At 41.2% G+C, this 14,929-nt stretch overlaps 1 protein-coding gene across 1 annotated transcript in view; it reads right to left on the reverse strand.

The window, feature by feature from the left end:
• LOC135210004 (integrator complex subunit 10-like) overlaps nucleotides 1-14,292 on the reverse strand; it is a 73,487-nt gene extending 59,195 nt beyond the window's left edge. Inside the window, 9 exon segments of the mRNA XM_064242765.1 lie at nucleotides 1-159; nucleotides 7,265-7,380; nucleotides 7,567-7,697; nucleotides 8,150-8,225; nucleotides 9,115-9,230; nucleotides 10,191-10,230; nucleotides 10,233-10,320; nucleotides 10,977-11,044; nucleotides 14,062-14,292. Coding sequence (XP_064098835.1) covers nucleotides 1-159; nucleotides 7,265-7,380; nucleotides 7,567-7,697; nucleotides 8,150-8,225; nucleotides 9,115-9,230; nucleotides 10,191-10,230; nucleotides 10,233-10,320; nucleotides 10,977-11,044; nucleotides 14,062-14,214 — 947 coding nt within the window. The 5' untranslated portion in view covers nucleotides 14,215-14,292.
• Between the last annotated feature and the right edge of the window lie 637 nt (nucleotides 14,293-14,929).

A 14,929-nucleotide genomic window follows, 5' to 3' on the forward strand; every position in this document is an offset into this window, starting at 1 on the left:
TATAGTCGTTTGGTGTAATCCATGAGGGCATGGAGAAAAATGGTTAGAGTGGTGTACAGTACTTCTCGCACATCTTCTCCTCCTTCCCCTTTGGGCCCACAAAAACGGGCCCCTCCTTCAACAAGGCTCTGAATTCTTTGCAAGATGAGTTCTCTGTTACTAAAAAAATATAAAAAAAGATATCAATAAACTGACAATACAGTACAATTCTACTTTACTCTAAACATGAAACCGCACAATTATCATGCTTGGAATAACATATAAATCGAGGCTGTAATCAATTTACCGTAATACAAAAAACTGACAGCAGTATCAACACTAATTCTTGCTTATTGTCCATACATGTACTAAAAAACAATTGTTTGAATTCAGTACTAGAAATAAATGTACTAAAACAATGTAGAAAAGTAGCTGAAATATGTTATTGTTATAATACAATTAAGTTTGTTCATACTTACCTGGCAGATATATATATAGCTGTATTTTCTGAAGTCCGACAGAATTTTCAAAACTCGGGGCAGACGCAGTGGGCGGCCATGGTGGTAGTACCATTCCCGCCGCTGGGAGGCAGATATCCGGAACCATTCCCATTTTCTATTCATATTTTATTAATTGCCCCTGTCTCCTGAGGGAGGAGGGTGGGCACTTCAATTATATATATCTGCCAGGTAAGTATGAACAAACTTAATTGTATTATAACAATAACATTTTGTTCATGCCCACTTACCTGACAGATATATATATAGCTGAATCCCACCTTCGGAATGGTGGGGAAGAGACAGAATAGGATTTATAGGAAACTTAAATTAAGTAGATGATGTATATCTTGGTTCCTCACCTGTTAGCAAAGTAGACTCTGTGATTACTGTCACTTAAACCTGCTTTTGCTTAATCAGAGTTGCCAGCCAGGTGAAGACCTGTAGTGCTGGTGCGCTCTGGATGATCTGTCAACGGGGACGTGACCTCAACGTGACAAGACCATAGAGCCATACATATGAGGGCAACGAAGCAACTGACCACCACCTGACCAACTATACAAAGACCCCTTGAATACTAAACTAAGGGATGGGAGATCTTCACACAAGACTCACCACAACCTAAAAACACAACAATAAAAACTAACCTAAACCTAACTAAGGGATAGGGAAAGAGCTACCTCCAGCCCCCCAAGACTGTGTCTGCAGAAACGTATGGCCCAAGAGAATTACAGTCGTCATAAATCGTTCTCACATCCCTTAGGTAATGTGAGGCGAAGACAGAGTTGCTCCTCCAAAAGGTGCCATCAAGAATGTCCTTGATTGACATATTCTTTTGGAAGGCAAGAGAGGTAGCGACAGCTCTAACTTTGTGAGCTTTCACTTGTAAGAGGCTCAAATCAGTCTTCTGGCAAGATGAATGAGCCTCTTTAATGACGTCCCTCAGAAAGAAGCAACAGCATTCTTAGATAAAGGTAACTCTGGTCTCTTCACAGAGCACCAGAGATTACCCGAGGGACCTCTTACCTCTTTTGTTCTATGCACATAGAACTTGAGAGCCCTGACAGGGCACAGGGCTCTCTCTGGTTCTTGGCCCACCAGACTTGACATACCCTTGATCTCGAAGCTTTTCGCCAAGGGTTAGAAGGATTTTCATTCTTTGCCAAGAAAGTTGGGCTCAAAGAGCAGACAGCGTTGTCTCCTTTGAATCCCACTAGATTACTAAAAGCTTGTATTTCACTAACTCTCTTAGCCATCACCAGAGAAGTTAGGAAAAGAGCCTTCCTTGTCAAGTTTCGAAGAGACGCTGCATGAAGTGGTTCAAAAGGACTTGACATTAAGAACCTAAGAACCACATCAAGGTTCCATGAAGGCGGTCTCGTTTGGGGAATCTTCGAAGTCTCAAAAGATTTTAAGAGATCATGAATGTCTTTGTTGTCAGAAAGGTCCAGGCCTCTGTGCCTAAAAACTGCTGACAACATGCTCTTATATCCCTGAAAAAAAATGGTTAGGGAGGGGTTTGGGGGGAACTGCTAATTTCTCACATTCCTGAGAAAGAGCAGAAAATCGGCTATCTGGTTCACAGAGGTCGTGGAAGAGGAAACTCCCTCCTTTTTACACCATGCCCTGAAGGAAGCCCACTTCGATTGGTATACAGCTCTTGTTGATGCACGTCTTGCATTTGCGATTGCTCTCGCAGCTGCTTTCGAAAAACCTCTCGCTCTGGCCAACTTTTCGATAGTCTGAACGCAGTCAGACCCAGAGCGGAGAGGTTTGGTGATACCTTTCGAAGTGAGGCTGTTTGAGTAGATCTTTCCTCCAGGGCAACGTCCTTGGAAAGTCTACAAGGAAAGACATGACCTCTGTGAACCATTCTCTCGCTGGCCACATCGGGGCGATAAGGGTCAACCTCGTCCCGTCTGAAGCCGCAAACTTCCTCATGACTTCCCCTATGATCTTGAATGGCGGGAAGGCGTACAGATCTAGACCCGTCCAATTCCATAACAACGCGTCCACAGCGATTGCTTCTGGATCTAGGACTGGGGAGCAATACAGAGGAAGCCTCTCGGTCCTCGACGTCGCGAATAAGTCGACCAGAGGACGTCCCCACAACCTCCAAAGGTCTCGACACACGTCTTTGTTTAAGGTCCATTCCGTCGGTAGGATTTGTTCCCGACGACTGAGAAGGTCAGCCCTGACGTTTTGCACTCCTGCAATGAACCTCGTCAGGATCGTAACCTTTCTTCTTTTCGCCCACAGCAGAATCTCCTTCGCCAGGTGAAACAAAGTTCTGGAGTGTGTTCCTCCCTGATTCTTCAAATAAGCGAGTGCTGTGGTATTGTCGGAGTTTACTTGAACGATCTTGTTCGTCAAACTCCCTTCGAAGAACTGCAGCGACAGAAAGATTGCTGCTAGCTCTTTGACATTTATGTGCCAGGCTACCTGTTCCCCCCTCCAGGAGCCTGACACTTCCTCCCCTCCCAGTGTTGCTCCCAGCCCACGATGGAAGCGTCTGAGAACAACACTAGGTCGTGGGGCTCAGAAGACTTAGGGACAAGCCCTCCTGTAGTTTCTGTGGGTCGAACCACCATCTTAGATGGCTCTTTATTGGATGCGATATTCTCAAGATCGCATTGAGATCGTCCTTGACCTTCCACTCGTCCGCAAGGAAAAAACTGGAGAGGTCTGAGGTGCAGTCTTCCCAAGGAAACAAACCTTTCTAGCGATGAAATGGTGCCCAGCAGACTCATCCATTCCCTCGCCGAGCAAGTTTCTTTCCCCAAGAAGGCCGAGATCTTCTCTAATCCTAGCCGCTGACGTTCCTGGGACGGAAACGCTCGAAAAGCCACTGAATCCATCTGAATCCCCAGATACACGATGGACTGTGTCGGGGTCAGATGCGACTTTTCGAGGTTGACAAGAAGTCCCAGGGACTTCGCTAGGGCTAACGTGAACTGCAAGTCCTTCCAGACACTTCTCTCTCGACGAAGCTCTGATAAGCCAGTCGTTGAGGTAAAGGGAAACTCTTATCCCTGAAGAGTGTAGCCACCTCGCCACATTTTTCATGACTACGGTGAACACCATTGGAGCCGTGGTCAGGCCGAAACAAAGAGCGCTGAACTGCCACACTTTTTTGCCCAAGACGAATCTTAGGTACTTTCTTGAAAGAGGGTGGATCAGGATGTGAAAGTATGCGTCCTGCAGGTCTAAGGACACCATCCAGTCGCCCGGTCTCAAGGCTCCCAGAACAGAATGGGGCGTCTCCATCGTGAATTTGGTCTTTTCCACGAAAAGATTGAGCCTGCTTACATCTAGGACTGGACGCCAACCTGACGACTGCTTTGGTACTAGTAAATCCTGTTGTAAAACCTGGAGACCCCAGGTCCGCGACTTGTTCCACCGCTCTTTTTTCGATCACTTGTTGTAGAAGATCGAATAAAACTTGCTTCTTTTCTCCTTGATAGGATGGAGAAAGGTCTCTGGGAGTCGTAGAAAGAGGAGGAAGATCTAAAAAGGGGATCTTGTACCCTTGCTCCACGATCTTGAGGGACCAAGGGTCCGTGTCTCTCTCTCTCCATGCTCCTGCAAAGAACTTCAGTCTGCCACCGACTGGTGTCTGAAGGACATGCGTCTCACTTGGAAGGCTTTGGTTTGAAAGAAGCTCTTCCTCTTGTAAGTCCTCTCCCTCGAGGAGCTGCTCTCGAGGGCGGAGCCCCACGAAAGGGCTTAACCTTCTTCGGTGGTCGTACAAAAGCCGAAGAAGAGGAAGGAACTGCCGGACGTCTCGAGGACTGGGCTAAGAGGTCCTGCGTTGCCTTTTCTTGCAAACTGCTTGCCAGGTCCTTAACCAAAGTCTGGGGGAAGAGATGGTTCGTAATAGGAGAAAAGAGCAGCTCCGCTTTCTGAGCTGGAGTAACTGATCGAGCTGTGAAATTACACAGCAAAGCTCTCTTCTTCAAGAAGGCCGTCCCAAAATGAGAGACCAGCTCCTCTGAACCATCCCTGACGGCTTTGTCCATGCATGATAGCACGCTGGACAGCTCCCCCAGACTGAGAGACTCTGGGCTTCTCGATTGCAGATCCAGAACTCCCAAGCACCAGTCTAGGAAGTTGAATACTTCAAGAGTCGGAGCAGCCCCTTCAAATGATGGTCCGTCTCCGTAGGGGTCCAGGTCACTTTAGCAGTGGATAAAAGGGACCTCCTCTGAGAATCCACCAAGCTGGAGAAATCCCCTTGTGCTGAAGAAGGGATTCTCACACCCACGTCTTCTTTGGTTTTATACCACATACCTCCTTTACCGCTGAGTCTAGCGGGAGGAAGGGCGAAAGTTGTCTTGCCTTGATCCTTCCTTCGTTCCATCCAGTCTTGGAGTTTCTTGAATGCCCGCTTAGTAGAGAGCGAAGTCTTCATCTCGACAAACTCCGGGGTCTTACAAGTCTTAGAGGATGAAAACTGCGAAGGAGGAGACTTGGGAGCTGCAGGCTGGAACTTGTCCTCGAAGGACGAACATAACAGCCGCACAAGAACTTTATAGTCCGAGATTGAAGAGGCAGCAGAAGGTTCCTCTTCAACAGAGTCCGCAGGACTACTCAACTCTCCCTCTTCTCTAATTGGAAGAGGAGACCGCCTCTCCGGAGAGGGCGTACGTCTATCGGGTCTTGCCTTAATCAAAGACCCCCGATGTTTACTGGTAGAAGCCTTATCTAGGCTGTCTTCTTTGTGGCGTTTACCGCTCGAAGGAGGCAGAGCGTCCTGACGGCGATGAGTGTCCTTAGCGACGCCCGAGGCAGCCTCACTTGCAAGAGAAGCGTCCTTACGTTTCCTCAACGAAAGGGTAGACATTTTCTCAGGTATACGCGCCTGTGCGCGCAACCCAACGTCCTGGTGTACGTCTTCTTCTTGGCCGGAGTCCCCCGAAGCGTCCTGCCGAGCGTCTTCAAAAGCGTCCTGATCGCACTCAAAAGCGTCCTGAGCGGTCCTCCCCGAAAAAAAAATCCCACGGAAAAGCAAGCAGCCTGCCCATGACGTCGAGAGGGAACGAAAGCGTCCTGACGACCCGTCTTCTTAGCGGCGAACGAGATCGGCGAATCGCCGAAGGAGACGCAATCGGCGAAAGAGACGAGCGAGGAGAGGGAGAAGGAGACTGCTTCGTCCTCTTAACGGGCAGTCTAAGGTCCTTCCTCCGCTTAGGCTCGACTGCTGCTGGGCGAGTCCTCTGAGCCATAAGCGTCGATAGCTGGTCCTGAAGGGACAAAAGAATGTTCTTCGTTGGAGAGGAATGAACAGAGGGAGCAGGGCTGATCCTGCGAGAAGACGAGGGGCGAGGGGACGCCTCCTTCCTTCTCACAGGTACAGTTACCTGCTTCTCAGGGATACGCGCCTGTGCGCGCAACCCAGCGTCCTCGTCGGATGAGATTTTACCTCTCGTCTGAGGCGGAAAAGCGTCATAAGCTTCCTCCGAAGCAAGCGGCAATACAGGACGTGAAGCGTCCTCAACACGAAACGTCCTTTTCAGCGGACGAGAGTCTCTCCGAGCGCTCCACCCCTTGCGCGGGGAGGACGCTTCGGAGGACGAAAAGCAGTCCTTAAGGATGCGCGCCCCTGCGCGCTCCTTGACAGCCTGGGACTTTGCAACAAGGTCTGCCGAAGGGACGCCAGATTAGTGGGGAGCCCCCGTAACCCTCTTGCTTTGCCTTTCGACATACCCCTCCCTGATTCCTGGGAGTCCGATAGCGGTCTAGGCCTAGAGGCATTATGGGGCCGATCTGACGCCCCCTCCACAACACTAGGGCACGATCACGCACTTGCACTGAGCCAGTTTCCAAGGCTTTCACTTTGGTCTCTAGAGTACGTAGAGACTCCAAAATAAGAGAGAGAGCATTACCTTCTCCCGACACAGATTCAGGGCCCGAAGGCAACACAGGTTTAGGAGATGCAAAATCTACAGGTGTTATTACAGGAGAAATATTATCGCCCTTACCTTTGGTAGAACCACTCCTGGAGGAAGACCTCCTGATCCTATCGCGTTCTAATTTACGCCGATAGGAATCATACACCTTCCAATCATCATCGGCCAATCCAATCACATTTCATTGCACCAATCTCCATCCAATCAAACAAATATGCCCCCCTTACAAACCTCATACATACTGTGTGGGGGTCTACGATGATTTCGGTAGCCTCACCTTACAATCACTCCTCACACACACTCTGAAACTCACTGCACTTGATCCAGACATCACGTTTACAGAAAAGCCAATCCAAAGTCAAAAAACGGTCCACAATCGCGTATGCCAATCCAACAATCCAAAATCAATACCAAAGTCAATCAGATACTTAAATGCGAGTCAAATCCAAAAAATCCTGGGCGGAGGTCTGTAAACAGTAGTTTTACCGACCGGCGACAGAAAAAAATATGAATGGAAAATGGGAATGGTTCCGGATATCCACCTCCCAGCGGCGGGAATGGGTACTACCACCTGGCCGCCCACTGCGTGTGCCGCGAGTTTTGAAATTCTGTCGGACTTCAGAAAATACAGCTATATATATATCTGTCAGGTAAGTGGCATGAACAAAATTTAATTTTAAAAAAAGTTTGTGAAAACCCACTCGAGTAACATACAGGACATATAAAGGAGCACATTTTTATTCCCAAAGGACGAAAAGAAAAGTGAAAATCAATTTCCATCCTCCCATGACCTAAATAATTTTCTATTGTTTATTTTTTTAATACTTTATAACTGTAGGCTAGGAAATATTCTATCTTTATACTTGTAAACTTACTTACCTGGTACTTACAAATCCTGATGATAAGTCCCAGCCAAGATTCCAGCCAATAAGTTGAACAATTGAGAAAAGTTGTTGCCAGGGATCTTCAATTTTGCTATCACCGTCTAGTATGCCCTATAATAATTTGAAATGAATAACATTTACTACATGTCCATTAAATGGTTATGGTTACCTCTGACTAACAATGTAACAAGGTCAGTCTAACTCATATCTTAATTACACCGATTGTTGCTCTTTACTTTTAAGAACAAGCTGGGCATTATTTATGCAAACCAGATAAGTTTAAACCTATTTCCTTACCTGCATAACTTTAGGTGGTGTGGTTACATACGCTATGTAGAATTCAATTGCCCTGGATAATAAATTATGGAGAGTCTTTGGTCGTACTTCTAAACCACGTGTTTGAAGAAGTCTAGGTAGCAGTTCGCAAACTGAAATTAAATATTTCCTATCATCATATTTTATTCTCATAAGAGGTCAATAACAATGCAAACAGATTAGTATGTGATTCCTCCTATTTTATGCACATGCAGTTTTAGCACTCCCTAGCAGCAATTGTGTGCACTTCATGGTACTCTAACATCTATGCTGTTTATTTCCTTGACATTTTGAAAAGCAATGGACTAGTTTTTATATAGTTTGTTTCAATTAGCCATGAATCAAACTTTAAGTCTTTTAAAATAATTTGTGGTCTAAAACTGTAAATGGAATTTTTGGTTTTGCAAACGAATTCTTAATCAATTACCTGTTCCAAAAATGTACTGAAGTGATCAGCCTCTACTTTGAATAAACAAAACTACAATACACAATATATTAAAAAGTTTGCTCATATTATATTCTCTATCTCAAAGCATAACCAAAAAATCAGCTGACCCAAACTTACCAAGCATACGTCGGAACGGATTAATAGGCCCAGAACAATGTTTTTCGGCTGCTAACAAACTGTCGACTAACTTCAGCTGAAATTAAAAAAAGAATGCCTGGCTTAAAAATTATGATAAACTGAATATGTATATTAATTTTCAAGAAGTTATTGTTTGAATACTTACCTACTGTTAGATAGCTTACACTCCAACAGTAGGTAAAATTAATTCCAAATAATACATTTTCTACATAAGAACCTAATAATATTCCAACTTTTACGAAGTCATCTGAGGTTAAGAGCAAAGACAGTGAATTTGCAATCGAGAATGACACCTGAAATTTTAAATGAGTTGAGTGTAATTAAAGAAGCACTGTCAAAAAGAAATTGGTGGAGTATGGGATCCAATTTCCTGGGCCTGTTAGCAGTTGACAATCATACTTTGACTTAAGTTAAGATTCAACTTTAGCTAAATCTCTCTTTAAAGATTCAGTAACCACAAGTCTAAACTCAATGGATGGCTTGAATATAAAAAGAGTAACATTGCCTGCAAATGCAACAACTACATACTGTGCATAATACAAAATGTAATGGAACAAGAATACTACTATGCAGAACACCATAAATTACATTGATTTCAGTCACCATAATGGCCATCAACAAATTGTCCTAGACCTGCTAACAAACATATTTTCCAATAGCACCAATTTTGGCTAAATCAACATACAGGCAGTAGTATTTGATAGAGGCACCATACTACTGCAAATAATTACTACATAACCCACATTATGTAAATAATAGTTTGCTACATTATAAACATCATATTTTCCCCTTATACTCTTCACTAGTATTTAGTATTTAGTTAATTACCCACCATAAACAAATCTAGTAGGAATCTAACCTCAATCACAAGACAAAAATTATACAGAATTATACGAACCCCAGACAAATACAGAACACATGCTAAGATTGTGCAACATTCATACCCCATGATGAGCAGTTGTTTCCGGAAATGTGGTTGTCAGGAGTAACATCAGCCGGCACCGAGTCATCATATCTTGTGAACGCTCAGCAGCAGACAATACCATCCCTAACTGAACATCTACAAAAAAAAAAAAAATAAATAAATAAAAAAAGTCACATACTGGTTGAATGTACGAAAGAAGTTGAATGTGAACTTTCACCAGTAATTAAAGCTTAATTTGCTTCTGAAAATACAAACCCTTAACTTTAAGTGAGTTTGTTTATTACAAATTCTCCCTCTCCATCCTCCCAGGAGCTCAATGTGCATGCACCATTCGACCAAAGATTTGCAATCTTAGAACACTGGAATGTAGAGCAAGAAGGTGGGCTCTTTGGTGAAATAATCTTTACTTTGTATTAAAAAAAAAATGCATTTTTTGAAATAGGAGAACAATAACTTGCAGCCATTTCACAATTTAGGTATGAAGGCATCATGGTGTTGAGTCCCCAAATATAAAAAGAAACATTCCCATAGCCTATTATCAATAAATGGAAAAAGCAGTCTACTATTAAGAAACAGTTATGATGGAAGAAAGACAAATTGGTATGAGTACGGCTCAATTGTAAACATTACAGATATCTTACTCTTCCTTTTTCTTGATTAAAAATATCTATTTGTTAACTGGTGACTCCATAAATAATACACATTAGTAAAATATGAGCTTAGTTAATTGCATGAGCATTATTCTAAGAGAAACATGCCACTGTAACTCTACAATAATGACTTAATTCAAAATATTATGGTATATAACAAATCAAACTATGTCAACATTTCACAAGGCAATTTACTTGCTAAATTCAATACATGAAAATTAAAATAACAAACAAAGGATAGTAAGGAAGCCACAATAATAGAAAGTGAAATGTGTTGGAATAATCTGGAAAACTGTATCCCATTTATCATAAAACTAAAATTGATATAATATATATTTCATTCAATTTTTTGCCACAATTATTCAGTCTTAAATTCTACCCATTTTCTCCTATTAAAAGTTAGTTTTAGAAACTAAAGACTATTAATTTATTCATAAAAATTCACCTTTGGGCAGCATATTAAACAATAAATTCAAGAATGAAGTCCTTGTGATTCGGGTGAGCTGTGCCTTAAGGCTGTCATAATTGTGTCAACTTCCCGCCACAGTAAAGGTTCTGGAGCAAACTCTCGTAACCTGAAAACATAAAAATATTTTTTAGAATCTTTGTTGCAATACAAGGTCAGCATAATAAAAATCCTCTAACATTTCTAAGCACAAGAAACTTAATCTTTTTCTAAAAATTACCGGCAACATAAGTCTAACATTTACTTAAACTATTCTTTTCTAGGCAGGATCTTTCAATGAAAACTCATACTCTTACAGCCACATCCATACTCCTAACTCAGGCATGGCTAAACATACACTGAAAATTAAATTATGGGTTTTCATGCGTTCCTCAATGTTGCTCCTCTATGTTAGGCTGTTAAAGGTAATGGGCTTGGCAGGAGACAACTAAAATTTACATTTTATCAACTACTGGTTGACATGTTCAAACTTTCCATGTCTCAAGGGTTGTGATTTTATCTGTAGCATACTTCATTTTTCCTCAATTCCTATAATCTAATAACTTTTTAAAGATAATGTAGGTTTTCTTTATTTTTGGAGTTAGGAACCTCTTTTTCAATCCTCTTATTTACCTTCCCTCCCCCAAGTCTGGGTTAGAAAGGTTCCTACCCAAGTGGTCTTTGCATAATAATCTTTAGCCACAATTAATCCAATCATCAATTCGTAAACATGAAGTGTCAATACTACTGTAAATTATAGAGCAAGAAACATTTCTCAAAACTTACAATACTCCCAAGCATTTTGCTGCCTCTTTCACATTCTTCGCTGCTTTCTCAATTTGGTAGACTTCAAACTGAAAAATAATAATGCCATCATCAAAACAAATCCAAATTCATCATAGTATAATCCTTAACCCTTAATGGACGGATACCCTCATGAGTAACAATAACAGGTTTTGAGTGGTGGATGGATTTCCATCGATTTGGAGAAACTGGGTGGAAAAGAGGTCCCATTACTTCAATCGCCAATAAATTAACTAATGGCAACTTTTAGACTGGCTCAGCTCGCTGACTCTAGGTATCTCAGGACTTAGTTGTGTGCTTGACTTCAAGGGGGTGTGTAGTGCCTCTCTCTTTCACATGATGTCTTTTTATATATTTGTTCATACATATACCCAGGGGTTGCTGTTTGTTTAACTTCTTATCATTTAGGATAGTATGTCAGTTATAATTTTTTTTTTTTGCATGGAAAAGTGCAAAGAAATGTTAGAAAAAACATGTATAATCCAAAAAAATGACTGCATCTTCGATCTCACTAAATTTAGGTAAATATTTTACAGCAAATATACTCAGAATTTGTTACTAATTTTAGCAATTATCTGTTATGATGTTGCGAGCTGTAATTATAATTTTACAAAATACAATAAAATTATTAGAAAAAACATGTATAACTTGGTAAAATTTATGATTGTCTTGTAAAAGAGGCCCCACAAGGGGTTGCAAATAGTAGTCACTTTCAACTTCTTTTTTTTTATCTTACACCTTCAGCATCTGCATATCTTCCTTTCTCCCTTGGTGTGTTTTTTATTAAATTGGCCAACCTCAAATTTTGCCCGGTCTTAAAGTTTAATAATATAAATAAATGCAACAAATATACTATAGGAAACTGCAATTTCCAAAGAAATACCCGCCGTTTAGATTAACCCTCTCAACAAACAAGATGGCATCCTTGGTTAGGTTAAGGCGCATTCCCTCAATTTCTTATAACTTACAGCATTCTAGGTCAGCTTAAGTCAGGGAGATCTCTCCAACCAGGTAAAGACCTGCCATCTAAGTTAGGTTAGTAGTTTATATTAAGCGACATCCATGTAGGGTAAACAATCACGGACGATCCATCGTCATCACGGTGGCCAGGCCTTATTCACTCGATATGTAATTGGTGAAACAAGAATACAATTACAACTCCAAGCATACCATTCAAAAGATTGAAGTTTCGTCAACATAATGTGATATATGAAAGCCCTATACGAACTAAAAAAGCATGTGACGCTCTTCGTAAAATATGTTTTCAAGGCAGTTTTGAAATCCAATATGGCGGCAATCGTGAGGCTAGCCAGTCTAACCACGGGCAATCCACCATCTTTCCCAGCCTTCCCAGCACTCATTGAACTATGTTAGCATATATATGTAACGTTTATTGATCTTACTCAAGATTGCAGTTGTAATCAGCACAATAAAACATTTTGTTGCCTGTGTTAGTTTAAGTATGAAACTTTCTATTCCAGGGGTCATGGTTTGAACTGAATTCATTTTTACCTTGTAATCGGTGGTTTTATCCTTACTGCCATCACAACTGAAACTCCACAGTGCTTATTTGATTGTAATTATACACATTTTGGTCTTAATTCACTCCACATTGCACTTGAACCACGTTGCTGTTCCTGGTTCCTAAGTAGTACTCACTCCACGAACACAGTTACGAGCAGCAGACGACAACACTGATTATGGGTGCAAAGCTTTATTCCCGTAATTGTTTACTTTATTCATTATTTAGTTTAACTTTACTTCAAAATGTTTATTTAATTCATGTCTATTATCCCTTTTTTGCAACCAAATTAACCACAAAAAATTACAAATATTTCGGATGTAGTATGTATACTTATGAGCAGACGACGTGAGGAAAAATGACTCGTTGCCAATCTAGTGGAGCGTCACACATACGCCGATGCATTTACAAACTGTTTCCATGAATTCTAGTTGTCATAGTAATGCAGTAGAGATAAAATTGCTGTAATATGTATATATATATACTACGAATAGATACGCTAATTTCACTTATTTTCCCGGTTTTGTGTAAGTCTCATACCCAGTTTGGAGAGTAAACACATACCAATTGACAACACTGATAAACAATTGAAGAGCGCAAAACGCCGCAAAGAATGCCGTAGTCCCCTTCGATAAGTATGGTTAGAGGTCGGGTGTACGATTGTTGTGATGAAAGTGCCCCAGCGTCTATGGGCACAAGTGGTGTGCGGATTTAGCACAGAAAATGGGAAGTTTATTGACACAAGCAACTCCGCAAACATTGACATGGTGTCAATCTTCTAAATATTCCAAGTTGTAAGTAAAAATTTTGAAAGCATTTTGGTGGTGTGGGCACTGCATTGGGCACCCTTTCATTACCCTCTGTTTAAATCTTAAAATATGGCCTTAAATTCTAACTTTGGAGAAAATACTTACTTCGAAAGGAGAGTAGAGGTCTTTAGCTCCTTCTCTCACCAACAACAACTCGTGAATGTTGACCATCTCCGGTGTCAGGACGCGTTAAAAATACTTTTTCGAAGGGTGGGCTAGCCGTGGTAGTTGGTGAGTTGGTCAGTCCACGTGGTGTTTTACCCTACTACTAACTGACCTTGCTATATTTACACTCTTTACAAGATTGTGGGTGACGGTTAGCCTATTACTTAAATGCCATGGTAATTTTTTTCTCCAGCCAAATACACAGGTAAAATTAGCAATTCTGATACTACCTAGCTAGGCTACCTACTGGTGACAGTTACCTCATTGGATAACTTTCCAAAGATCTTAGTGTTTTAGCATGGGCCTATCAGTCCAAAATTCAATAAAGACTAAAAATAAAACAAAGGTAGAATGCAGAGGGAGGGGTCACGACTTAGGTAATCGAGATCCATCCGTCCACCGCCAACATCCACAGATTAGGCTAGGTCATGGCGTCCGAGGTTAGGTTAAGTAAAAGTAAGCCTGAAAGGCCTATACTAAAGCCTCACTTAGCATTTCGCTCCATGATTTGAACCGAAATAATAACTACTAAGAAAAGTTCAGCGATAAGGACCACATCCCATTTAGCTACCTGTATGCCGAAGTTCTTAGGAAACAGAACCTGGGCAGTTATCATCCAGCACTTGGCGGCGCATGGATCTTTGCCCTGAGCTTCTTTAGCTTTATATATCAAGTATTCTTCGTCTGTCGTTTGAAGTGCATCTTCTTCCGGTGATGAAGCCATGATTAACCTTTTTCTTTCCTAGTAATAAAGTTTATCATCAGAAGAAATAATGTTCGGAGCCGTTCAGATACGGCATAACAGGTTCTACCTTTCGGCGTTGTAAAGAGAGTATAGCTTCAGAGATTAACTCTGAAAAAACTCATATTTAAGAAAATAACCAACATTATTGGTTATTAATATCAATATTATTATAACGAAAATATGAATTAATGCGTACTGAGATGAATACGAAGTTAATTTTAATGATAAAGCTGGGAAATATCAGCAAAGTGTAATAATGGCCTATTTAAACTTCTAAGTTAAATTTATATAATTTTAGTCTCGGATTATCTACTTTTTCTGTATAAAAGTAATTTAAAACATACAGATTACACCTTATGTATAAAAAAACCTTGTAAAGACCCATGATTGTCAGGGTACACAAGGAGAAACCATTTGCGAGGCTTGCTAATTCCAACGAGTAGAAATCTTCTCAGAAATATAAACAATAGACATCAATAAAAATAAATGTTTCAAATACTTCAAAACAGATGAAGACAACCTAAATGACTTTATAAAAAAATTAGAAGAGATCCTAATAGATAAAGACATTGACAGAATCACAGATATGGACCTATCAATAAAGAAGTAGCAGAAGACAAGCTAATGAGAACATACAGGAGAAAGTTGCTAGTAGAGGAGAAAGTAGAAGAGCAACCCTGGTTCAGTGAAGAAA

The sequence above is a fragment of the Macrobrachium nipponense genome, chromosome 39 (assembly GCF_015104395.2).
Source record: "Macrobrachium nipponense isolate FS-2020 chromosome 39, ASM1510439v2, whole genome shotgun sequence".
Classification (NCBI taxonomy): Eukaryota; Metazoa; Arthropoda; class Malacostraca; order Decapoda; family Palaemonidae; genus Macrobrachium; species Macrobrachium nipponense.